General features: G+C 42.1%; 1 protein-coding gene across 2 annotated transcripts in view; it reads left to right on the forward strand.

Moving 5' to 3' along the window:
• The window catches only part of ada (adenosine deaminase), a 66853-nt gene that overhangs the window by 25152 nt on the left and 13727 nt on the right, over window positions 1-27974 (forward strand). For both annotated transcript variants that reach the window (XM_073061728.1, XM_073061726.1), the window contains 3 exons: window positions 13470-13613; window positions 21091-21206; window positions 23154-23278. In XM_073061728.1, the coding sequence (XP_072917829.1) occupies window positions 13470-13613; window positions 21091-21206; window positions 23154-23278 (385 nt within the window). The remainder of the gene's footprint in view (window positions 1-13469; window positions 13614-21090; window positions 21207-23153; window positions 23279-27974) is intronic.

Below are 27974 nucleotides of genomic sequence, written 5' to 3' on the forward strand. Positions count from 1 at the left end.
CATTTCCAAAACCTGGCATGTATAAATTGTCAGGTCTATAAGGAACAAGTGAATTAATTAGTTTCTTTTTGAGATACAGAAAAATAGTGGTGAAAACTATAGGGGCAAGATTTTGTTATAAACCGAACCTGCTTCAAAATTGGAGCCAGTTTTTAATTTTGAAAAGGGTGCTGCATTAAGCACTAAAGCTCACTTGAGTTTTCTGAAGAAAGGCAAAATCTGTGAAAATAAGTAGTGCAGCATTTATATTACAATCATTCACTAAGCATGCAGCTCTGTGCTTCCCATTGGGAGCAGCATAATGAGTTTGTTGCTGCCACGTTGATTGCTATGGGAAGTGAGCCAGTGTTTAAAGATCTCAAGCCGTTGAAGTGACAATACAGTGGCAGAAAAGGCTGCCATGGATATGTTAAGAAACTATCTGAAAGTTCCTAATTTCCTCACCTCAGACATTTGCATGTGATAGTTTAGTGTGGTTACCTCAAAATGGAATCGATCTGAGTCATTGCATGTGCCTTGGGGGTGGTGGCATGCACGTGCACCAAATGGCTGTTTGGTCATAAAGTGACTCTTACACCATGAATCATGAAGCTTCCCCTTCTTTCCACGAGTAACAGAAATTGTCGTATCTGTAACTTTATGCACAAGGAGCTTTTGGAGTGTTTGCATGTCGGCTGCACCACACCACCACCATGCCACATCCAACGAAATACCCCAGCTTGCCCCCTGTGCCATGAGTGACTGCAAACCAGCCATGAGCTGCAAGCTGGGTCGACAGAGCTGTGATCGTTTATACAGGGTAATTGTGCAAACAAAATGAGACTTTCAATGGAGGAAGTTCCAGTGAATTGTGTGACATTATATTGGCCATTGACAAGTGAGTCTAGAAATTGTGTGTACAGAACGTGTGACCATGACATCTCATTCCTGACCTCCACCCAGCTTCACTCCTGTTCACTCTTCCTGAGTAAACGAAGAAGGTTGTACTTTTTTTTTTTACAGATGGTACAATTTCTGCTTATTGTGGAGGGAAGGGGAAGCTTCATGATTAATGACCTAAAAGTCATTTTCTAGCTAATCATTATACTCAAAAATGATCACCAGTATGGTTTCAAAGAATATGTAACACAGAACAATGCAGCAACTGGCGTAGTGGCATCAGTGCCAGACCTCAGAGCGAAGGCTCTTAAGTTCGAATCCGGCCGGCTCCCTTGCAGGCTTTGCATCTGGCTGGGTTGAGCATCCAGCTAGCAACTCACCCTCGTGAAACAAGAAAGCCTGCTAAAAAAAACGCTGTCATGATGGCGTCCTGATGACTCCGCTCGGAGTTAAGGGCTTTCTTCTTTTCCTTCAACAAAGGCCCTTTGTTCCATGATGCTGTGCCCAATTAATTAAGCTAATGATGCCTAATTAAATTAATCTCTTGTGCTTGCACATGAATCAAATTGCTCTTTATGCATAACTTAGTAGTGATTCAGTAGGTTCTGCTTTGAGGTAGAGTTGAGGTGAGCTATGTCCTTGAATGGAAATCCTATAAAAAAGTTGTGGTTATGGCCCAGTCCGTCATTGAACACAATGACATGAAGCACTATCATAGGAAAGCAGCATTCATCATCGGGTACCCCCACCAGCCAGGTCATGCTCTCTTCTCGCTGCTGCCATCAGGAAGAAGGTACAGGAGCGTCAGGCCTCACAATATCAGGTTCAGGAACAGTTATTTCAGCTCAACCATCAAGCTCTTGAACCAAAGGGGATAACTTCACTCAGCAAGCATGTGAAGAGCAAGAGGATAAGATGTGAGAGAATAGGAGCAATCAAGTGTGACAGTGGAAAAGTGTGGATGGAACCGGAGGAAGTAGTGGAGGTACTTAGTGAATATTTTGCTTCAGTGTTCACAATGGAAAAGGACCTTGATGATTGTAGGGATGACTTATAGTGGACTGAAAAGCTTGAGCACATAAACATTAAGAAAGAGGATGTGCTGGAGCTTTTGGAAAGCATCAATTTGGATAAGTCATTGGGACCGGATGACATGTACCCCAGGCTACTGTGGGAGGCGAGGGAGGAGATTGCTGAGCCTCTGGCGATGATCATTGCATCATCAATGGAGACGGGAGTAGTTCCGGAGGATTGGAGGTTTGCTGATGTTGTTCCCTTATTCAAGAAAGGGAGTAGAGATAGCCCAGAAAATTATAGACCAATGGGTCTTACTTCAGTCGTTGGTAAGTTGATGGAGAAGATCCTGAGAAGCAGGATTTATGCACATTTGGAGAGGCATAATATGATTAGGATTAGTCAGCATGGCTTTGTCAAAGGCAGGTTGTGCCTTATGAGCCTGGTTGAAATTTTTGAGGATGTGACTAAATGCTGTGATAAAGGTAAAGCAGTAGATGTAGTGTATATGGATTTCAGCAAGGCATTTGATAAGGTGCTCACTGCAAGGCTTATTGAGAAAGTAAGGAGGCATGGGATCCAAGAGGACCCTGCTTTTTGGATCCAGAATTGGCTTGCCCACAGAAGGCAAATCGTGGTTATAGACAGGTCATATTCTGCATGGAGGTCAGTGACTAGTGGTGTGCCTCAGGGATCTGTTCTGGGACCCTTACTCTTTGTGATATTTATAAATGACCTGGATAAGGAAGTGGAGGGATGTGTTAGTAAATTTGCTGATACACAAAGGTTGGGGGTGTTGTGGATAGTGTAGAGGGCTGTCAGAGTTTACAGCAGGATATTAATAGGATGCAAAACTGGGCTGAGAAGTGGCAGATGGAGTTCAACCCAGATAAGTGTGAAGCGGTTCATCTTGTTCGGTCAAATATTATGGCAGAATATAGCATCAATGGTAAGACTCTTGGCAGTGTGAAGGATCAGAAGGATCTTCATAGGACACTCAAAGCTGCTGTGCAGGTTGACTGTGTGGTTAAGAAGGCATACGGTGCATTGGCCTTCATCAACTGAGGGATTGAATTCAGGACCTGAGAGGTAATGTTACAGCTTAGATAGGACCTTGGTCAGACCTCACTTGGAGTACTGTGCTCAGTTCTGGTCACCTCACTACAGGAAGGATGTGGAAACTATAGAAAAGGTCCAGAGGAGATTTACAAGGATGTTGCCTGGACTGGGGAGCATGCATTACGTGAATAGGTTGAGTGAACTTGGCCTTTTCTCCTTGGAGCGACGGAGGGTGAGAGGTGACCTGATAGAGGTGTATAAGATGATAAGAGGCATTGATCATGTGGATAGCCAGAGGCTTTTTCCCAGGGCTGAAATGGCTAACACGAGAGGGCACAGTTTTAAGGTGCTTGGAAGTAGCTACTGAGGGGATGTCAGGGGTAAGTTTTTTATGCAGAGAGTGGTGAGTGCGTGGAATGGGCTGCTGGCAATGGTGGTGGAGGCAGATATGAAGGGGCCTTTTAAGAGGCTCCTGGATAGGTACGTGGAACTTAGAAGACTAGAGGGCTATGGATAACCCTGGGTAATTTTTAAAGTAAGTACATGTTTGGTACAGCATTGTGGGCCAAAGGGCCTGTATTGTGCTCTAGGTTTTCTATGTTTCTGACTTTGCCCCATAATTGATGTGTCCCCACATCCAATGGATTCACTTTCAAGGATTCTTCATCTCATGCTGTCAAAATCTACTGCTTACTTATTATTATCATGTTTTTTCTTTTTGCATTCACACAGTTTGTTGTCTTCTGCACTCTGGTTGAATGCCCACTTTAGGGCAGTCTTTCATTGACTCTGCTATGGTTATTATTCTATAGATTTATTGAGTAGGCCTGTAAGAATATGAATCTCAGGTTGTATATAGTTTCATATACATACTTTGATAATGAATGTACTGAATTTTGAAGCTTGTAAATTATTGCATTAAATATCCCAACATTGTTTTGATATAGTTATTCCAAATTAAACTCACGTACCAATCAATGTCCAGACAAAAACAGACAACAGAGTGAAGATTAGATTTTAATACTGATGATTGAAAGAAACAAGTTAAGATCTTCTAAGTTGTATCCTTGGGTATCTGATATGTTTATATTGGGGGCACAATTTAACAATGAATCCTAATACAATGGCTCCTCATTATTACATAGTGACAACTTAGTTTATATATGTGACTGAGATAGGGTTTCCAATTCAGTATCTGGCCTGGAGGATGGACTGAATTACTTGAGTCTTGATATTCTTTGCCAAATGTCTAGCTAGTTAAGTTAGCATGTCATTTTCAAAATAAGGCCTTGTCACTTGTTGAGGCCAATAGCCTGTGGAAAATAATTTATCTAGCACAATGAGATAACTTGTCCAGGAAACAGCAGCATGACTGAAATATCTGTAGGAAGTATAAAACTTAGCTGGAATATGTTTTCAGTACTACTTTAGTCAGATTTTATTCATGAAACAGTGTTCTTTTCTTAATTGTTTATGTTAAATACATTCAAAACTATAAACTGAGGCCCAAAAAAAATCACTCCCTGGTTACTTAGAATCTAAGCTTACAGAATAAGGACTTTACGGAAAGACTTTTTATTCAGCATTGTTAAATAAACAAAATACAGAATATAAATAAGCAGCTTTAGAACTGATAAGAATGAATTTCTTTAGCCAGAGTTTGGTAAATCTGTGGAATTCATTGCCATAGGTGGCCGTGGAAGCGATTTTATTGGGTATATTTACAGCCGAGGTTGATAGGTTCTTGATTAGTCATGGTGTCAAAAGTTACAGGGAGAAGCAAGAAGATAGGGTTGAGAGGGATCATAAATGAGCCATAATTGAATGGTGGAGCAAACTCGATGGGCCAAATGGTGTAGTTCTCCTGTGTCTTATGGTCTCATGGTCAAAACGAGTGTGTGTGCTTTCCTAATTCAATTGAACCAACACTGAGGGTTATTTTTGTACTAACTAAGATCTATTAATAAATATTGTTGCCTCTGTACTCGTATGTTGGTAATATAGACTCAAAGGCCACTTTATTAGATACACCTGTGCAGCTGCTCATTACTGCAAATATCTAATTAGCCAATCATGTGGCAGCAACTTAATGCATAGGAGAATGCAGACATGGTCAAGAGATTCAGTTGTTCAGACCAAACATCAGAATGGGAAGAAGAAATGTGATCTAAGTGACTTTGACTGAGCTATGATTGTTGGTGGCTGATGGGATGGTTTGCGTATCTCAGAAACTGCTGATCTTCTGGGATTTTCAAGCACAAACTTTTCTGGAGATTACGGAGTCTCGAGTTTACACAGAGTGGTGTAACAAACAAGAAAACACCCAGTGAGCGGCAGCCTTGTTAATGAGAGAAGTCAGAGGAGAATGGCTGGAATGGTTCGAGCTGACAGGAAGGTGACAGTAACTCAAATAACCACACGTTACAACAGTAGTGTGCAGAAGAGCATCTCTGAACACGTAGCATGTCAAACCATTAAGTGGATGGGCTACAGCATCAGAAGACTGTCAGGAAGGTGACAGTAACTTACACAACCACACACTACAACAGGTACAGTTGCCGTAGCAGCGTAGCGGTTTGTGAGATGCTGTTACAGCTCAGGGGCGGTCTGGAGTTTGGAGTTCAATTCCGGCGCTGTCTCTGAGGAGTTCGTATGTTCTCCCTGTGAAAAGTGTGTGTTTCCTTCAGGTGCTCCGATTCCTTCCCACAGTCCAAAGACCTGCTGGTTTGTAGGTTAATTGGTCATTGTAAACTCTCCTGTTATGAGGCTAGTGTTTAAAAAGGCGTGTTGCTGAGTGGTGCAGCTTGAAGGGCCTCTTTCCTGCTGCGTCTCTAAATGAAATGAAACAAACGGTGGAGTGCAGAGGAGCATCTCTGAACACACATGTTGAACCTTGAAGTGAATGGCCTACAGCAGCAGAAGACTAGACCAAGTTCCACTCCTGTACCTAATAAAGTGGCCTCTGAGTGTACTTGAAACAAATTTCCAGGTTGTTTGCACAAATCAGAAACACGAGAGAGGCCCTCGGTTGGTTGGGACAAACCACAGATATTGCCTCCTAGCTATCTACATGAGCCAGGGCGGGATGATATGCAGAACAAGACATTGCCCATACAGCAGGCTCCCCTCCGATCAGAGTTTTCCTCCTCCTTGATGTGCTGCCAACCACAGCTGATGAACTCCATCTGCCCTAAACATCTGGTTTTAAGGTGCCAGTAACCTGCTTTTGCCTCTTCTCCTGTCAGTGGAAACGATTCTGCCAGGCTTAGTAGCTAAGCCACATGTGAAGACCAGGAGCTGGACTTGGTTGTCAGAGGCTATTTGAGACACGCCATTTGGAGCATTTAATCGGTAGTGGAAGCTTATCACCACCACACCCGACAACAGCAACCTTAAGGAACCATGACAACACAAGAGATTGCGCAGATGCTTGAAATCCAGAGCAATACACACAAAATGCTGGAGGAACTCAGCAGGTCAGGCAGCATCTATAGAAATAAATGGTTGACATTTTGCATTCAGACTTCATCATGACTTTCAAATGTTGTTGAAGCAGTTAAATTCATGCAGTTGCGGAAATTTGTTCTTGTATTCATGTCACTACTGTCTCTCTTCTCTCCAGGACAGACTCTATACATTTAGTTGAGAATATAAGACCATAAGATATGGGAGCAGAAGTAGGCCATTTGGCCCATCGAGTCAGCTCCGTCATTCAATCATGGGCTGATCCAATTCTTCCAGTCATCCCCACTCCCCTGCCTTCTCCCCATACTCTTCAATGCCCTGGTCAATCAAGAACCTATCTATCTCTGCCTTAAATACACCCAATGACTTGGCCTCCACAGCTGCCCGTCGCAACAAATTCCACAGATTTACCACCTTGTGACTAAAGTAATTTCTCCAGACCTCTGTTCTAAACTGATGTCCTTCAGTCCTGAAATGCCCTCTTGTGTTAGACTCCCTTACCATGGGAAATAACTTTGCCATATCTAATCTGTTCAGGCCTTTTAATATTTGGAATGTTTCTATGAGATCGCCACTTGTTCTCCTGAACTCCAGGGAATACAGCCCAAGAGCTGTCAGATGTTCTTCATACAGTAACACTTTCGTTCCTGGTATCATTCTTGCGAATCTTTTCTGAAGCCTCTCCAATGTCAGTATATTCTTTCTGAAATAAGGAGCCCAAAATGGCACACAGTACTCCAAGTGTGGTCTCACGAGTATAGAGCCTCAACATCACAACCCTGCTCTTATATTCTATACCTCTAGAAATGAATGCCAACATTGCATTCGCTGCCTTCTCCACTGATTCAACCTGGAGTTAACCTTTTCCCAATTCTCTTTGCATCCCTGCATTTTAAATAATAGCCTACCCATTTATTTCTTCAACCAAAATGCATGACCAGACAATTACCAACATTGTATTTCATTTGCCACTTCTTTGCCCATTCTGCTAAACTATCTAAGTCTCTCCTGCAGGCTCTCTGTTTCCTCAACACTACCTGCTCCTCCACCTATCTTTGTATCAGTGGCAAATTTAGCCACAAATCCATTAATCCCATAGTCCAAATCATTGACGTACATCGTAAACAGCAGCGGTCCCAACACCAACCCTTGTGGAACTCCACTGGTAACCGGCAGCCATCCAGAATAGGATCCCTTTATTCTCACTCTCTTGTTTTCTGCTAATCAGCCAGTGCTCCACCCTTGCTAGTAACTCCTCTGTAATTCCACAGGCTCTTATCTTGCTAAGCAGTCTCATGTGCGGCACCTTGTCAAAGGCCTTCTGAAAATCCAAGTACGCCACATCTACGGCATTTTCTTTGTCTATCCTGCTTGTAATTTCCTCAAAATAAAAACACAGTAAGTTAGTCAGGCAGGATTTTCCTTTCAGGAAACCATGCTGGCTTTGGCCTATCTTGTCATGTGCCTTGATGTACTCCGTAATCTCATCCCCAACAATCGATTCCAACAACTTCCCAACTACTGATGTCAGGCTAACAAGTTTCCCACCCTTCTTAAGCAGTGGTGTTACATTTGCAATTTTCCAGTCATGCGATACAATGCCAGAATCTGTCGATTCTTGAAAGATCGTTATTAATGCCTCTGCAATCGCTCCAGCTACTTCCTTCACAACCTGAGAGTGCATTCCATCAGGTCAAGGAGATTTATCCACCCTCAGACAATTAAGCTTCCTGAGCACCTCTCAGTCGTAATTTTCACTGCATATACTTCACTTCCCTGACACTCTTGAATGTCTGGTATACTGCAGAGGCCTTCCTGCAAGACTTCAGGTCTTCCTGAAGACTGATGCAAAATATGCATTCAGTTCCTCTGCCATCTCTACATCTCTCATTACAATATCTCCAGTATCATTTTCTATTGGTCCTATATCTACCCTCATCTCTCTTACCCTTTATATACTAAAAAAAGCTTTTAGTGTCTTCTTGATATTAGTCACCAGCTTCTTTTCATAATTCATCCATTCCTTCCTAATGACCTTTTTAGTTTCCTTCTGCAAATTTTTAAAAGCTTCCCAATCCTCTATCTTCCCACTAGCTTTGGCTTCCTTGTGTGCCCTCTCTTTTGCTTTCACCTTGGCTCTGACTTCACTTGTCAGCCAATGTCCTTCTTCCATTCAAAGATTTCTTCTGACTTAGAATTTATCTGTCTTGCACTTCCTTCATTTTTCACAGAAACTCCAGCCAGTTCTGCTCTGCTGTCCTTCCTACTAGTGTCCCTTTCCAGTCAACCTTGGCCAGTTTTCCTCTCATGCCATTGTAATTTCTTTTATTCCACTGAAATACCGATGCATTGGAATTTAGTTTTTCCTTCTCAAATTTCAAAATGAACTCAATCATATTGTGATCAGTGTTCCCTAAGGGTTTTTTTAGCCTTAAGCTCTCTTATCACCTCCGGATCATTGCACAACACCCAATCCAGCACATCCAATCCCCTAATGGGCTCAGCAACAAGCTGTTCTAAAAAGCCATCCCCTAGACATTCTACAAATTCTCTCTTGAGGTACTGGCCTGGTTATCCCAATCCACTTTCTTGTTAAAATCCCCAATGATTATCATGACGTTGCCTTTCTGACAGGCCTTTTTTATCTCCTGCTGTAATTTGTAATCCACATCCTGGCTGCTGTTTGGAGACCTGTGTACAACTGCCATTAGGGTCCTTTTACCCTTGCTATTTCTTAACTCAACCCATAGAGACTTTACACCTTCCGATCCTATGTCATCCCTTTCTAATGATTTAGTATTATTTATTATACATAGGGCCACACCACCCACTCTGCCTACAAACCTATCTTTCTGATACACTGTATATCTTTGGACATTTAACTCCCAATGGCAGCCATCCTTTAGCCAAGTTTCAGAGATGGCCACAACATCATACTTGCCAATCTGTAGCTGAATTTGAGGATCGTCCTTTTTATTTCTTATGCTGCATACATTCAAATACAACACTCTCAGTCCAGCATTTGTTGCTTTCTGTTTTAACTGCACCACGCCTCTATTGCCCTATAACTCATCCCACTGGCTGTGATTATGCCTCAGCTCCTGCCTGTCCTTTCTAGCATCTCTGTTACACGCTACCTTTGATTTATTTCTGTTTTCCTCTTCCTCAGCCCTATCACTCCGGTCCCGGTCCCCATCCCCCTGCCAAATTACTTTAAACCCTCCCTAACAGCTCTGTTAAATTTGCCAGCTAGGATGTTGGACTCCGTTGGGTTCGGGTGTAGCCCGTCCTTTTTGTACAGGTCATATAACAAGGCAAACAATGCATTGAATAAATCAGTTGCTTTTATTTGTAATTGTGCTTTCCTCTGGGATAAGGCATTTTGCTTCTATGTAGTGGCACAGACAGCAATTTTATTATTGGTGGTGATGTACTCCTTTACCTAGTCATACTTCTTTAGTTAATAGATGTATTGATGAATAAGCATTCATTGAATGGAAGATGTACTTACTAATCAAGGCCTGCATTTGGCTCAGAGGCCATGCACATTCTAACCATAGCTGACATTAGAGGTAGGAACCATCCTCAATTATTGCTGCCAAGTATTTTCTATTGCTGCTCATGTTGCAAGATGTGACCTATTTTTATTGCTGAGTAATGATATAGAGTTAAAGTTTCAGCATGAAATTTTCCAATACCCTATTTAGCACACTTGCTGGGCACCTAATTAAACCACAACCCACCCCACCCCACCCCCATGATTTATGGGGACAATGCACGTGTAGTTTTTTGTAAGCTATCCCCTGCATTTAATATCTTCTTACGGCTGCAAGATCATGAATAATTACTTCTGTTATTTACCATGTTTCAGACTATGAAGGAATGTTCTTCATTGATTCTATGACATTGCCAGGTAATCTTAGCCAGACAGCTGATGTTTTTCTGGTTACTGAAGCACCAATTAATTTAGATCATAATATGTAATTGCCAATCCTACCTGAACATGTACATTTCTAGCTTGCAAGTACAGCAGATGGGCCACACATTCTATTTTTATTTTACATATTTGCAATAAGAATTCCAACTGTGGTGGGGCCCAGCCTGATGTACATCGAAGTCATTTGTTTTACAGCTGCTCCCATTGCTCCAGGTCAAAAGAACACATAGGACATATCAGAACTGTATTTGACACGAGGCCATGTTGTGATTCCAGTGTGTATATCCTCTACTAAATGGCATCTGCTCTGCAAGTCTCCTCTGAAGTCACCTCCCACTGAGAGGGACAAGGTCAATACGTGGAACACAACCATCTGCAGATTTCCTCTCAAATCCCGCACCATCCTGATTTTGGGAATGGATTGTATTTCTTCCTCTCCCTGGGGCTGAATCGCGCCAATCCCTATCTAACAATGTTGTGAGTGAAGTTTTGAATGTACAGAGCTTGTATGTTCCTGTTAGAATAAAAAGTGAGGCTAACAGATTTAAGGAATCTTGGTTTTCTAGAGATATTAAGGCCCTCGTTAAGAAGAAGGTTCTGCATAGCAGGTATATGGCAAAAAAGCAAAATGAGGTATTTCTGTATAGAAAATGCAAGAGGACAAGAAGGAAATCAGGAGGGCAAAAAGAAAGCGTGAGGTTGCTCTATCAGACAAGGTGATGGAGAAGCCCAAGAGGCCCTTCAGATATATAAAGAGCAAATGGATAGCAAGTAACAAAATTGGTCCTTTTATGCATTTATAGATCTTAAATGGATTTTTTGTGTCTGTGTATACTCAGAAGACAGAAACAGAGTCCACAGAAGTGAGGCAGCATGGCAGTGAGTTCATGGACTATATGTGGATTATGGAGGAGGGGCTTGGATATATATTTGGATAGATAGGGACTGCTTCGGGATAATCAACATGGCTTTGTGCACGGTAGGTCATGTCTAACCAATCGCTGAGTTTTTTGAGGAATTTACCAGGAAAACTGATAAAGGAAAGGCAGTGGATGTTGTCTTCATGGACTTCAGCAAGGCCACTGAACAGGTCCTGCATGGGAGGTTGGTCAAGAAAGTTCAGTCATTTGACATTTAGGATGAGTTAGTAAACTGGATTACATTGGCTTCATGGGAGAAGCTAGAGAGTGGTAGTAGATGGTTGCCTCTCTGACTGGAAGCCCATGACTAGTGGAGTGCCCCAGGGATTGGTGCTGGGTCCATGGATGATAACGTGGAAAACTGGATCAGCAAATTTACGAATGACGTCAAAACCAGGGCATAGTGGACAGTGAAGAAGGCTATCATAGCTTTCAGCATGACCTGGTCCACTTGAAAATGATCTGAAAGATGGCAGACAGAATTTGATGCAGACAAGTGTGAGGCGGTGCACTTTGGATAGACAACCTAGGGTAGGACTTACAAGGTGAGTGGTAGAGCACTGAGAAGTAGGTAAAACAGTGGGAATTTGGGAAAACAGATCTATAATTCTGTGGAAGTGGCATCACAGGTTGATACGATTGTAAAAAGAGCTTTTCATACATAGGGCTTCATGAAAACTGGACACAGGGATTTTGATTTCTGAATACTTTTGGGTGTATTTTATGGATTTTGGGCTGCTGATCATGAAAATTATCATGAAATTTGCCTATTTCACACCATATTCTTGAAATGCCATTTATTTGTTATTTCAGTTCATAATTAAAATCAGAATCATGGATACCAAAGTTGGGGAAGGCATTTTTGTTGGTCCGCAAATCAAACAAGCCATCAATGACAGGCAATTCAAAGAACCTGTAGTGGGGCTGGAGAAAATTGCATGGAAGGCATTCAATGATGTTGTTGAAAATTATTTTTTTGGCAACTATAGAGCACCAAACTATGTGCATGTGACAACATGCTTCACACATGCAAAATCATGAAGTTCTTCCCTACAAATCTTGGCACTGTCAGTGGCGCTGGAAGCTTTCACCAGGATTTTGTGATCATGCAGATATGGTATCAGAGCAACTGGTATCTATCAATGCTGGCTGATTATTGTGGGACACTTAGATGAGAAGCCTCAGACGCTGAGTATAACTGAAAATCATCAACAAAACATTTTTAGATTAATTGAACTACTGCAAAACATCAGCACCATTAGACAAATAAATTCATTATATTCAATAAAAGTTTATTTCTTGTTTCTCCAAATTCCTAGATGATACAAGTAGTCTGAAATTATACTTGTGTCCAGCTTCAGGCAGTCTGTTTTTGATTTTAAAAAAACAGACCACGGGCACAGTAAAAGTAGTCCAAAGATGTTAAAAGACTCTAAGTTCGAAAAAAAACCACCATGCAGTTTTAGGGCTTTATTCCCTAGAGTGTAGGAGAATAAGGAGAGATTTAGTAGAGGTATGCAACATTATGAGAGGTATAGAGAGAGTTAATGCAAGCAGGCTTTCCCCAATGAGATTGGGTGAAACTAGAATTCGAGGTTAAGGGTTAAGGGTGAAAGATGAAACGTTTAAGGGTAACATGAGGGGGAATTTCTTCACTCAGAGTGATGAGAGAGTAGAGTGAGCTGTCAGAGAAGCTTGGATAGGTATGTGGGTGGGAGGGGCATGGATTACTATGGCCCAGGTGCAGTTCAATGGGACTAAGCAGCATAATAGTTTGGCATGGACTAGATGTGCTGAAGGACTTTTCTGTGCTGTACATATTCAATGACTGTATGAGAGTACCTTCACTAGAAAGTCTGTAGCAATGCCAAAGGCAGATTACTACGGTATTGTTGAGGATATCAAGGATGAATAATGACTCTTAGCTTTTTTGTGATATTCTCTTCCTGTAAGTGGTTTAACATTCAAATAGCTCATCATATACTGAGAATGTAGCGTATCCATTTTCTATTACAGCCTGCCACTAGGCCTGCTGCAAATTATTTCCCTATTTGTTGTATATTAACTAATAACGTTTTCAAAACCTACTTGAGTATCATCCCAATTTTACTTACAAGTCAATCTTTAAGTATTCAAGACTTTCAATCTTTTAAGTTTGAGGGTAACCATTAATATCTTTCCCTTCCCATGTATAGCGGAAGCAGAGAAGCTGTGAAACAAATAGCTTATGAACTCGTAGAAAGTAAAGCCAAAGAAGGCATTATATATTTTGAAGCAAGATACAGTCCACATCTACTGGCTAACTGCAATGTTGATCCGATTCCTTGGAATCAAACACCGTAAGTAATCTGAATATTATCTTTAAGGATTATTTTACAATATTTTACAGAAATATTTTGTTGTAGAAACATAATGGTTAACTATCAACTTTAAGAGCTGCTTTCTCTCGCTCCCTTTATTGGTTAGATTGCGTAAAGTCTTTTATATCAATAGATCACAATGTGAAAAGTATAACATTTTATAGCTTTTGGTATTTATTACTTCCACAAATCAGGTTGTTCTGCATCAAGAGGGGACAGGAAAGAACAACATTATTATTAGGGTGGAAACTAAACTAAAAATTCAGCTGGATGAAAGGGCACTGAGCAGGCACAGAAGGCTTTGTGTATTGAAATGTTTATCTTCTGCCATTTATTTTGAATACTGCTTCTAAGATGCAATTTCTTTAACATAGGAATTCTAATATACGGAAGCACAGCAATGAAAGATGTAAGCACACAGTCACTTATATGAGAATGTATAAGGCTCAGCAGTCAGCCACTCAAAAAATAGTTATTCTCTCCACCTATTATCATGGAGTTGTGTCTGAACAATTTGCTGTAATAGCTATCACAATCTGTTCTGCAGATGGTCTGGTCATTCTTCCATCATTCAGCATGTAAGCAGTTAACTATAAACTTCCTGTGCCATTCTTCTTCCAAGTTTGTGTGAGTCCTCCAATTCTGGAACATTTGGCACTTTCATATAATGTTTTGGAGATGCATAGAAATTCATAGAGCCATACAGCAAGGGAACAGACCCGTCACTCCAACTCGTCTATGCGTACTGAGAAGCCTGTCTTTGATAATCACATTTACTGTGTTTGGCTAACATCCTTCTTTACCTTTCGTATTCATGCACATATCTAAATGTCTTTTAAACACTCTAATTGTACCTTGCTGTCATCTCCTCCAACAGCTCATTCCATATATCCATTACCCTTTGTAGCAATAAACTTGTTTTTTTGATCCCCTTAAAATTTGTCTATCCTCACTTTAAAACTGTGCCTCACCTACCCTAAGTAAAAAGACTGTGGCAATCTGCCGTTCCCGTTCCTCAAACTTTTATAAATTTCAGTAAGGTCAACTTCCAGCTTTCTTCACTCCAGGATTAACAGTCCTAGCCTGTACAATCTCTCCTTATTATGCAAACCCTCCAATCTAGGTAACGTTGCTCTGAATCTTTTTTGCATTCTTTAACTTACTCGCGTGCTTCCTCTGGTGTGGCAACCAGATCTGCACTCAGCACTCCAAGCATGGCCTTCCAGCAACTTGTACAAGTGTAACATGAGGCCTCAACTGTACTCAATGCCTCAGATGATGCAGTAAGCATCCAAACACCCACTTCACTACGATGTGTTGCTACTTTCAGAGAACTTCCGACTTATACTGCAAAGTTTTCTGTTCAATAACACTGCACAGGGCCCTGCCATTCACTGTACACTTCCTGTTCTGTTTTAACATTACAAAATGCATCCCTTCATAATGGTTCAAAATTAGAATTAGAATCAGGTTTATTATCACCAGCATGTGACGTGTAATGTGTTAGCTTAGTAGCAGTAGTTCAATGCAATACATAATATAGAGGAGAAAAAAATAAATAAATTAAAACAATAACAATAATAATAATAATAATAATAATAATAAAAAATAAATAAATAAATAAATAAATAAATAAAAATTTAAAAAAAAAACAATAGTGTTTTTTTTTTAATGTGAGGTAGTGTCCAAGACTTCAATGTCCATTTAGCAATTGGATGGCAGAGGGGAAGAAGCTGTCCTTGAATTGCTGAGTGTGTGCCTTCAGGCTTCTGTACCTCCTACCTGATGGTAACAGTGAGAAAAGGACATGCCCTGGTGCTGGACATCCTTACCAATGGACACTGCCTTTCTGAGATACCGCTCCCTGAAATTGTCCTGGGTACTTTGTAGCTAGTACCCAAGATGGAGCTGACTAGACTTAGAACCCTCTGTAGCTTCTTTCGGTCCTGTGCAGTAGCACCCCCACCCCCCCATACCAGACTGTGATGTAGCCTGTCAGAATGCTGTCCACGGTACATCTATAGAAGTTTTCGAGTGTATTTGTTGACATGCCAAATCTCTTCAAACTCCTAATAAAGTATAGCCGCTGTCTTGCCTTATTTATAACTACATCGATATATTGGGACCAGCTTAGATCCTCAGAGATCTTGACACCCAGGAACTTGAAACTCCTTACTCTCTCCACTTCTGATCCCTCTATGAGGATTGGTATGTGTTCCTTCGTCTTACCCTTCCTGAAGTCCACAATCAGTTCTTTCGTCTTACTGACATTGAGTGCCAGGTTGTTGCTGCAGCACCACTCCACTAGTTGCCATATCTTATTCCTGTACACCCTCTCGTCACCACCTGAGATTCTATCAACAATGATTGCGTTGGTGACCTTTCACTGATCCCTATGGCACAATGCTGGTTACATGTCTCCAATCGGAAAAGCACCCCTCTAGTTCCATGTTCTGGCTCTTTCCACCAAGCCAGTTTTGTATTCAGTTTGCTATCTTACCCAGGATGCCATGTATTCTAACCTCCTTGACCAGTCTACCATGTGAAGCCTTCTCAAAAACCTTGCTGAAGTCTATATAAATGACTTACACCAGTCGACCCTTGTCCCTGACAACACAGGAACAGAATTAGGCCATTTGGCCCATTGAGTCTGCTCTGCCATTCAACCATAGCTGATCCCTTATTCCCCTCCTCAGTCTCACTCCCCAGCCTTCTCCCTGTAACCTTTGATGCCGTGTCCAATCAAGAATCTATCAAGCTCTGCCTTAAATACACCCAACGACCTGGTCTCCACAGCTGCATGTGGTAATAAATTTCACAAATTCACCACCCTCTTGCTAAAGAAATTTCTCTGCATCTCTATCCAAAATGGACCCACTCAATCTTGAGGCTGCGCCCTCTCATCTGCGACTCCCCCACCATGGGAAACATCCTTTCCACATCTACTCTGTCTAGGCCTTCCAACATTCGATAGGTATCAATGAGATTCCCCCTTGTCCTTCTAAATTCCAGCGAGTACAGACCCAAAGCTATCAAATGTTCCTTATGTGATAACCCTTTCGTTCTCAGAATCATCCTTGTGAATCTTCTTTGAACCCTCTTCAATGGCAGCACATTTTTTCTTAGATGAGGAGCACAAAACTGTTCACAATCCTCACGGTGAGGCCTCACCAGTGCCTTATAAAGCTTCAGCATCACATTCCTGCTCTTGTATTCTAGAACTCTCGAAATGAATGCTAACATGGCATTTGCCTTCCTCACCACTGGCTCTACCTGAAAGTTAACCTCCAGGGTGCTCTGCACAAGGACTCCCAAGTCCCGTTGCATCTCAGGTTTTTGGATTTTCTCCCTGTTCAGAAAATAGTCTCCACATAGGTGCATGACCATGCATTTTCCAACATTGTATTTCATTTGCCACTTTCTTGCCCATTCTCCTAATCTGTCTAAGTCCCTCTGCAGCCTACCTGTTTCCTCAACACTACCCGCCCCTCCACCAACGTTCGTATCATCTGTACACTTGGCAACAAAGCCATCTATTCCGTCATCTAAATCATTGATATACAGCGTAGAAAGAAGCAGTCCCAACACTGACACCTGCAGAACACCACTGGTCACTGGCAGCCTACCAGGAAAGGATCCTTTTATTCCCGCACGCAGTCTCCTACCTATTAGCCAATGTTCTAACCATGTTAGCAACTTTCCTGTAATACCTTGGGCTCTTAACTTGGTATGCAGCCTCAGGTGTGGCACCTTGTCAAAGGCCTTCTGAAAATCCAGATATACAATGTCCACTGCATCCCCTTTATCTATCCTACTTGTAATCTCCTCAAAGAATTGCAACAGGTTCATCAGGGAAGATATTTCCTGAAGGAAACCATGCTGACTTTGTCCTATCTTGTCCTATGTCACCAAGTACTCCATCACCTCATCCTTAACAATTGACTCTAACATCTTCCCAACCACTGAGGTCAGACTAACTGGTCTATAATTTCCTTTCTGCTGCCTTCCTCCTTTCTTAAAGAGTGGAGTGACATTTAAATTTTCCATTCCTCGGGCATCATGCCAGAGTTCAATAATTTTTGAAAGATCATTACTAATACCTCTAATCTCTATCTTTCAGAACCCTGAAGTGCAGTTCATCTGGTCTGTGTGACTTAATGCACCCTTGGGTCTTTCAGATTTTTGAGCATCTTTTTCCTTGTAATGATAGCTGCGCTCACTTGTCTTCCCTCACACCCTTCAACATCTGGCACGTTGCTCGTGTCTTCCACAGTGAAAACTGACGCAAGATACTCATTTAATTCATCTACTGTCTTTGTCACCTCCTCAGAAAAAAAAATTCAATCAAATTTGTGAGACATGATCTCCCTCAAGCAAAGCAATGTTTAATGTCTCAATTCAGTCCTTGCCTTTCCAAGTGCAAACACCAACCTGCCCCTCAGAATCCTTTCCCGTGTTTTTCCCACCAGTGAATGAAGTGAGGCTCACCAGACTACGGTTCCTTGCCTTTCTTTCCAGTCTGTCGTAAATAAAGGCCAAAGTTAGTTTCCCTCCAGTCATCCAATACTTTCCTCATGGCTAATGATGATATGAAGCCTGGTATATGATATGATATATGGCTTTAAAGTAAGGTGTGGGACGTTCAAGGGGGATATTAGAGGAAAGTGTTTTTGCTCAGAGAGTGGTTGGTGTGTGGAATGCACTGCCTGAGTCAGTGGTGGAGGCAGATACACTAGTGAAATTTAAGAGACCATTAGACAGGTATGTGGAGGAATTTAAGGTGGGGGGTTATATGGGAGGCAGGGTTTAAGGTTTGGCACAACATTGTGGCCTGTACTGTGCTATACTATTCTATGTTCTATCTATGTTCTATGAAATAATTACAACCAGGGCCCCAGTAGTTCCCTTGTATGCTTCCCACTGTATCCTAGGCTATGCTTGTTAAGGCCCTGTTTATTTACCCACCTTTATGTATTTCAAGACTGCCAATATCTGCACCTTAACATTTATATGTTTCCATCTATCTCATTATTTTGGGTTGCTGCATCCGGGATCAATACTTGCTTTCACATTAAACAACTGGGAGCTCTCATTTATAGCTCCTTGTAATTAAGCATTAATTTGCTTAAATTAATTTGTTGTAGTGCAATGGCCAGTATCTTATACAGTGTTTAATGTGAACATTAGTGTTTACTGTGCAAGCCCCCTGACCACTAGTCCGTAATCGTGCTCCAAGGCTTCTGTCTGTTGCAGCAAAATGTGTCATGGGGTTTGAATAAGTCACTCACCAGTATTCCAGATCTCCCCCATTTCCCCTCCCCCCCCCCCCCCAAATTTTGGCTTTTTGATTTACATTCAGACTGCTGACATCCCTATTTGCTGTACAAATGGTGTGCTAAATTCAGTGTGTAATCTATTTTCACTTCCCTAAACGTTTTGTGTATTAGCTTGTTTTTCCCTATTTTTACACGTCAGCATGATCGAAATAACTTTCCTCAAAAGAACCAAGGTAAGCTTTTTTTTGGCATAACCATCCTATGTCTGAACTATCTAAATGCTTCATGATTGTCCTTGCCTCTTTTTAAGCTTGCAACCAATGATATTAGGCTCATTAGCTAATAGTGTCTTGGGTAATTACAGTGATTATATTTTGAATATTTTGTCCTAAATCTAGAGAAATTGTCAATGGTGATGATGAGAACCCACATGTGTCTTTAACAAGCTTTTTATTGATGGCTAAAGTCAAAGTGACCCTAAATGCTGTTAGTAGTAGGTGACAGTTTGATTGTTGTAGCCAGTGTATCTGTTTTAAGAAAAATGGCTTCATTGGTTGCCTATTGTAGCTGCCATTGCCTTCATAAAGCAGAGGAAAGCTATGCAGTATAGAACTGTCTTGAGATTCTGGTTTGAATTGGCAGGTGTAATTGGAGTGGAGACATCAGACTTCTATGAAGGGCCAGTTACTGATGCCACTGCTTTGATCACCAGCTCTTCTGCCAGGAATTAACTGTGTTACATTGCAGTTACTTCCAACTGCGTCATTGTTCAGTCCAAATTCAGTGCCTTGAAAAAAGTATTTGTTCTTCCACGTAAAAAACAAATAAAGTATTTGTTTTTTTCACCCAACCCTTTGTTCACGTTAATGAGTACAGTATTACAATCAGGGATTCTGATAAATTTAACTGACAATTTTTATTTGTGGATCATGTGTTCCTTTTTTCACAGCAGAGATCCTCCCCCCCAAAAAAAAGGGAAAATCATGAAGCAATGTAAAACTAAAAATTCAAAAACTAATGTATTCATTCACCTTTGCTCAGTACCTAGTTGAACCACCTCTCTCAGCTATTACAGTCAGTACAGTTTTGGATAAGTCTTTGTTAGCTTTGCGCAGTGTTGGAGCAAGGTTTGGCCATTCCTCCTTGCAAAATGCTCAAGCTGTGCCAGGTTAGTTGGAGAGCCGCAGTGGACAGCAATTTTGAGATCTTGCCAAAGATGTTTGATCAGATGAAGGTCAGCACTCTGACTGGGTCACTGAAGGACATCAATTTTCCTCATTTGAAGCCACTCCATGGTTGTTCTGGCAGTGTGCTTTGGGTCGTTGTCCTGCCGAAAGACGAAATTCCGTCCTATTTTAGGCTTTCTGGCAGAGGTTAGCAGGTTTTTATCCAGGATCTCCCTGCATTTAGCAGCATTCATCTTCCCATCATTCCTGACCTGATTTCCAGTCCCTGCTGTTGAAAAGCATCCCCATAGCACGATGCTACCTCCACCACACTTTACAGTAGGGATGGTGTTAGCTCACTATGCGCAATATTTGATTTATGCCACATATACCGTTAAACAAAAGCATATCCTTGCCCTTAAAGACTTTACAAAGCATTACTTAGAAGATACTGTAAATATGTGAAAGGAGGTCTTGTGTTCGAATGAGACCAAAGTGAAACTTCTTGGCCTCAACACTAAATGGTATATGTGGCGTAAATCTAATACTGAGTCAAAGTGAACTCTGGCAGAGAATTGAAATGCATCAATTAAAGTGTATCAATTCCTTTTTTGAAAGGTTTAAGTTAATTTTATTTGCTAAGATAAAGTATTTTAAGATAAAATAAAATAGTTTCTATTAAAATTTATATTTTGCAGTTATCTAGATGTGGTTTTTAAAAACAAAATCAAGGTTTTTCAATTGTTTCTGATCCATGATGTGTGTCTGCAATGGAATCAATATCAAACCTGCAATAAGTTACAGTGGTTCTGTTAAATTATTTACATGGGGACATGTGCTATTTTGTTTTGGATTGAAACAGTATTAATGAAGAAGACATTGATTGTTTCAAAAAAAAACAGTCCTGCTCTTCTGAAATTACCATGTTGGCTGGTTTTATCCAAAATGGCTGCTTGAGTATGTGCCAGATGTGTGTTTTCAGTCTGTCTCTGACATGTTTCCTTCTGTATCCAGTGGGGACTTGACTCCTGATGAAGTGGTTCACCTTGTCAACATGGGCTTCCAGGAAGGAGAAAAAGATTTTAAAATTAAAGCAAGATCCATCCTTTGCTGCATGCGGCACATGCCAGGTAATACGTCATTGCACAAGCAAATATAGACTTTCACCTTTGCCCACTCTTTTTTAATCAAATTTGCATATAATGGGCATTTTTGATCATTAGCATTGCTACCTGAAACATTTGATAAATCTGTTAATGTTCAATCCTTGTTCATCATTACTAAAAGTGAGGTCACCAAGCTTAGTCCCAAAACTAAATGGTGTTGTCACACCAGTCTTTTCATTTGACCTATTTTTGGCTAGTTGGACCATGAAGAAAAACAGCCTCATTCTTTCCAACGCTGTCATGCTGTGGTGTTGCCAGTGCTTTCCCCTGTGATTGATGCCGCTGTTGTTTCTAGGTCCATTTGGAGCCTTGTAGGACTTACGATTATCTTCAGTCCTTTGTGCCATTTTAATTTATTTTGTATTTTCATTGTTTTATACACATCATCAAATTTAAAATAAATAATTTCTTATTGTAGTAAGAAACAGGCCAGAAATTTGGGATATAGGAGTGGAGTACTTTCTAGAGGCAAATTGGATGGAATGGAATTTCATTTGGGGTCTGCCTCTGTCGGGTCCTGGTTTATCTTTTACATCTACTCCACCTTCTCTCTGACCTCCTACAGTCAGTTTCCTTCCAGTCTGTTTCTTCCTCTCTTGTAAGCTATCTACCATCCCAACTGGCAGTTCTCCCTGATGAGTTTGTTGTAGCTATATTAACACATAATTGGAAAAACAGAGGGGAGAAAAACATGTGTTCTCATTAAGACGTATTTCCAGGATATTTCCAGTATTCCCAGCACAACTCCCTTCTGAGTTCTGAAACCCATTGTCATGTCCTTCGATTTGAAAGGTCAAATTACAAATTTTCTGAATTCTAATTTCTTCCAAGAATCTGCTGGACCTCAAGCAATTTCAATATCTTTTCAACTTAGGAATGTCTTCCATCTACCAACAACCGAGATTTTTCTGTGAATTATCTTTGAATTGTGTTCATCTAGTACAATTGGATCTAGGATTCATTCTGTCCCTCTGTATGCCAAATCCAACTTAAGGCAGCAACGGAAGATTTACACACAACTAACAATCCATAGACTTTAAGAATTATTTTCTATGTGTTCTCAGTGGAGTACTAGGAAGTGATGTATATATATATAGAGCCTTGGGAATACTTAATGAATCTCTACTTAAAGATAGAAACTCAAGTGGACCCGATTTATTGTATGTCTTATTCTTCACTTAAAATAAGGTAATTGATCATTGAACCAGGCAAGATTATGAAAAATAGAATGTGCATTTTTAAAAAAATCTTTAAAACATTGGAAAAGGTCCCTTTTAAGCATCTGGCATATGGATCTGGAAGAACAGTTAGTGTATAGTTGTCACAAAATATCACCATTCACCGCTCCTCCAATCCTGTGAATATTAAGTTAATAAATTTAGACTGGAAAAAAACAACTGTATCTTAGTGAATTTTTTTGGGTGCAATCCAGCAATGTCGACTATCTAGTATATTACACACCAATCTTGGAATAAGAATATTGAATTATGAAGTGAATTAGTGATTGATAATATCTCCATGAAGAATATATCGATGGACTTTTGGTCAATAGGATGGATAACTTCCATAGCTCTGTAAAAGTGACAGTTCATAGGGTGGTAAAAGTGGTGCATGGCATCATCGCCTTTATCAGTCGAGGCAATGAATTGGAGTTATGTTACAGCTTTATAAAACTCCTGTCAGGCTGCATCAAGGGTATACATTTAATTGGAGTTCCCCTTTATAGGAAGGATATGGAGGCTTCGGAGAGGGTTACCAGGATGCTGCTTAGATTAGGGGGCATGTACTATAAGCAGCGGCAGATGCGGACGGTAGACCTGATAAAAGTTTATAAAAGTACGATCTTGAACACCTTAACCCTGACTGACAGTGGTAAAGTGACAAAATTACGCTTTTGGTATTTCTTTTCAGAATGGTCGGCTGAAGTTGTACATTTGTGCAAGAAATATCGCAATGAAGGTGTTGTGGGCATTGATTTGGCAGGTGATGAGTCTTTGAGTACTGACGTCCATTCAGGCCATGGTGAAGCCTTTGAGGTATGTGTTTCCCATTCACGTAACTTTAACAGGAAAGACTGGGAGCTTATATTCAAAAATGAAAACAATCCCATTTGGTCTGTTGGACATGTAAAATTTGCAACAGATAGAGGTGGTAACACAATGCGTTCCTTGAACTGCTGTCATCAGAAGGCGTTCAGCTTGTTCTGTCGCACTCTGAGGGAGACATTTACAACAGCATTTCCAATGATCCTCCTGAACAGAGGATTAAAAATAGATTCCCTGGGTACATCATGAAATCTTACTTTCCCTTTAGTGTCAGCTGAAGACAGATGAGTGAAAGGGAGAACCCCCTTGTGCATCTGCCTCTGTGTCCATCAAGAAGTAGGGTTAGATTTTTAAAAAATCTTTCATAATTTAGGTACAATAAACTCTTCTTGGGCTTCCAGCCATCAATTATGTTTTGATGACAAACTCTGCCATCTCCATCACAGATGATGCTTGGGCATGTCTAGTCTGCTGGTATTTAGACCCCTGTAGCCCATCCTTCCTGAATGTTCATTGCTCATCCAAGCAGGTTTCTGCTTTCCCACCTTGTTTACAATCAAATTCCATTTCTTACTTAGAGCCAGACCATTGTCTTTGACTGGGGTGTTGCGCGGGAGTGGGGCCAAATAAAACATTGGTAGCCAGGGCGACAGGTAAAAACTGGGCACATAGTGGTACTTGGTGCCCACATATTTGGGTTCCACACACAACCTGATGCAGCCACACACGAAGCTGGCCATCAGGGTGAGGGGGACAATGGGAACGTTTTTGCCCCCATTGTCCAGGGGCTTGTGTATGGTCGCCCGTCTGACCCGCTCCATCTTGGATCCCCAGTCAAATTTGAAGACGGCTCGAGTGATTTCCTAGCTGCAGGAGCAGTGGACTGGCCACATCTGCGCCAAGTACAGCAGCCCTGAGAGCACCTCACACCTGATGACCAAGTTCTTGCCTGTTATCAATAGGGAGCGCCCTCCCCACAGTCACAGTTTTGTTTCACCTTGGCAGTCCGCTCCAGCCAGTTCTTATTGCACACCTCGGCCCCTTCGAACCAGATCCCCAACACCTTCACGTGAACAGACCTGACGGTGAAGGGAACACCGGATCGTTTGGGCCAGTTGCCGAAGAGCATGGCTTCGCTCTTCGTGTGGTTGACCCTGAACCCCGACGCCTGCTCGAACTGTTCGCAGATGCTGATCAGCCTGCGAACCGACCTCGGATCGGAGCAGAAGATGGTGACTTCGTCCATGTACAGGGAGGTTTTGACTTGGGTCCCTCCACTACCTGGCAGCATCACCCCTCTTATGCCCCCATCCTTCCTGATGGCTTCGGCAAAGAGTTCTATGCAGCACACGAACAAGACACGGGAGAGAGGGCAGCCCTGCCTGACTCCAGACCTGATGGGGAAGCTGCCTGTTTCCCACCCGTTGACCTGGACTGCGCTACAGATGTCTGTGTAGAGCAGTTTGATCCAATTCCGGATTCCTTCCCCAAAACCCATTTTAGAGAGTGCATCCACCATGTACGTATGCGATATCCCATCGAAGGCTTACTCCTGGTCCAAGCTGACCAGGCAGGCGTCCACCCCCATCCTGCACGTAGGCGATGGTGTCCCTCAGCAGAGCGAGGCTGTCTGAGATCTTCCTGCCCGGTACAGCACAGGTTTGGTCCGGGTGGATCACCTGCTCCAGTGCAGATTTGACCCTGTTGGCGATAGCCTTGGACAGGATCTTGTAGTCCACATTCAGGAGTGAAATGGGCCTCCAATTCCTAATGTCCTCCCTCTGCCACTTCTGCTCATAGATGAGGGTGATGATGCCCTTCCTCATGGATTCTGACATGCTGCTGGCTAGAAGCATAGCGTTGTACACTTCTAGCAGGTCTGGACCCATCCAGTTCCACAGAGCCGAATACAATTCAGCTGGTAAGCCGTCACTTCCGGGAGTCTTACCCGACTCAAAGGAACGGAGGGAGCCAGTCAGCTTGTCCAGGGTTAATGGCTGTAAAGACTCTCCCACTTGCCGTCGTCTAAGACCTGCGTGATAGACGACAGGAAGTTGCGAGAGGCTGTGGAGTCTGTGGCCTTTTCTCCGTACAGACTGGCATAGAAGGACCTGCGGATCCTCAGTATGTCTGTCTGCGAGGACGCGACTGAGCCGTCCTCTTCCTTAAGGTTGTGGATCACAGAGCTCCTCCTGAGCACCTTCTGGAAGAAGAAGTGTGAGCACATCTCGTCCTGCTCCACGGTTTGGACCCCTGATCGGAAAAAGATCTTGGAGGATTCGGTGGCGAAGTGCTGGGCTTGCCGGCCCTTCACTTCTCGTGATTTCTCGCTGACATCCACCCCCCTCGACTGCAGAAGGAGGAGTTGCTGCAACTCTGTCTGGAGTTTACGCAATTCCCTCTGCCCCTGCCTTGCTCTCTGGGTACCCTTGTGGATGCAGAACCTCTTGATGTTCTCCTTGGTGGCTTCCCACCAGTGAACCAGGGAATCAAAGAAGGCTTTCAAGGTTCTCCAACCTGTGTACTCCTTCTCTAGTTCCTCCATGTTCTCTGGGGTCAGCAGTTTGACATTCAGGTTCCACGTCCCCCTCCCTGCCTTCCGGTCCTCCCATAAGTGACAGGTGGCTCGCAGAAGGCAGTGGTCAGAGAGGAACACTGGCGTGACGTCGGTGGTTCTGACCGTGAGGGGCTCTGACAGGAAGAGGAAGTCGATCCGGGAACGGGCTGAGCTGTCCGATCGTGTCCAGGTGGCTTGCGGCTGCGTTCCACCTGTGGGGTCGCCAAAGGTGTCACGCAGCTTGGCTGTTTCCATCAGGAGTCCGGAGGTACTGTCCAGCCTGCCGGATGGTCCAGCCGCATCAATGGTGCAGTTGAAGTCTCCGGCCGGGACGTCACCAGCAGCGGTGGGAGCGGCTTGGGGACGGCCAGCCGCTCGCTCCGCACGGGGGAGGCGTACACGTTGATCAGCTGGAGCAGAGTGCCCCGGTATTTGAAGTCTGCTACCAGAAGGCGCCCCACAACCACCTCTTTGACATGGGTGAATGAGAAATTGCCTCCCCGTAGCAGAATCCCCAGGCCGGAAATGTGACAATCGTTTCCCTCCGACCACACAGACAAACCCTGGATCCACCAACGTGACCACCTTCGGTAGTTGTGGAGGTGTGGTAGTCCGCACTCCTGAAGGAAGGTCACATCGGCCTTTACAGTGTCCAAGTACTGGAGTGTGCTGACGCATCACCCAGTGCTCTTCAAACTGCGCAGATTTAAGCACGCCAGTTTCAGGCCATTGGCTTGATACAGTAGTTTAGTGCTGTTGAAGTCAATCCTACAGCCATTGCAAATGCAGTGTCGTGCTACCGCCGATTTCTCTGGGTAACCCAAATGAATACTCTAATTATAATCAATACCTGTACCCACTGGAAGCCCAAGAAGAGTTTATTCATCTTGTACACCGGGAAAGCACTAGATCCTTTTTCATAATTTAGGTAGGATGCACGGTGCATTTCATACACATAAGTACACAGTTGCTACCTTGATTATTAACATAGGATATTCTTTCAAGTGGATGACAATTGGTTAATCCCATAGCTTTGTTGTTATATGAATTGACTGCTATCAAATATACAGTGATGTGTGTGTTCTGAAATGTTCTTTGATATAATTGCTTATCACACAAAATATAATTCTCACCTTCAACTGATTTCCTTATTGCAAGGATCCCAATGTCATTAGTTTCAGGTTGAGTAAAATGGTGTGAATAAAAAATAAATGCAATCTGGATATACATTTACGAAGCAGTTGACTGATTAGATGAGGAAGGGCCATTATCTAGATATCATATCTGCAATGAGGACTTTAATATATTAGCTTTGTAATGTTTAATTTCTCCCTTTTAAAAATGAAGGGAAATGCTGTTGGCTCTGTTATAAACTGTCAACATTTACTTGTGTAAGTACAGTAGGTTTAGGACTGGGGTGTGTTTGGCAGTTCCGAGCTTACTGACGGATTTCTGCTAGTGAATTTGTCATTGAGCTCCATAACCAGGCCACACTTACACTGAAAACCCACAACACCAGCACTGGGGAGCTGGAAGAAATAATGCTAAAAGGAAGACTTTGAGTAATTTGTATGTGTTGTAATGATTTTAAAGTGTTCTAGGTGAATTTATTTTTAAAATTATACAAACATTTATTTATTTTTAATATTCTCAATGTTTCTGTATGTCAGACTAGTCAAAAGCATTGAGGAAAAAGAATTTCACAGCTTTGAGAGATGGCTTTTGTGCCTGTAAAAAGGTTAACTCTGGAGGCTTGTGTGGTTCATTCATGTGACCTTATTTCCTTACTGCCTGTATGCTGGGCTTCGCCGATCAGGTCCGAGAGGCTTGAACCCAGAAGTTATTTTTAAGAATAAGCATAAGGCAACTGAGAAACCGAGCACAGGGAAAGCAAATATTTTCAACCTTGTCCTTAAGTATGTCACAACAAGAGAAGGGAGAGTTATATGCATTACTCAAAGACAGGGTGAAACACATACTTTTTATTACTGTGTTAACTTATACATGTCTTTCTTCTAATGCCAAAAAGTACAAAATTATGATAGTCCATGTCTTTATATGCTGCTGCTCCTGAGTTTCATAGGCTGTCACACTTGTGATTGTTTCACAAGTCAAATTGCAGTGACTTTC

Source organism: Hemitrygon akajei, chromosome 11 (genome assembly GCF_048418815.1).
Source record: "Hemitrygon akajei chromosome 11, sHemAka1.3, whole genome shotgun sequence".
Taxonomy (NCBI): domain Eukaryota; kingdom Metazoa; phylum Chordata; class Chondrichthyes; order Myliobatiformes; family Dasyatidae; genus Hemitrygon; species Hemitrygon akajei.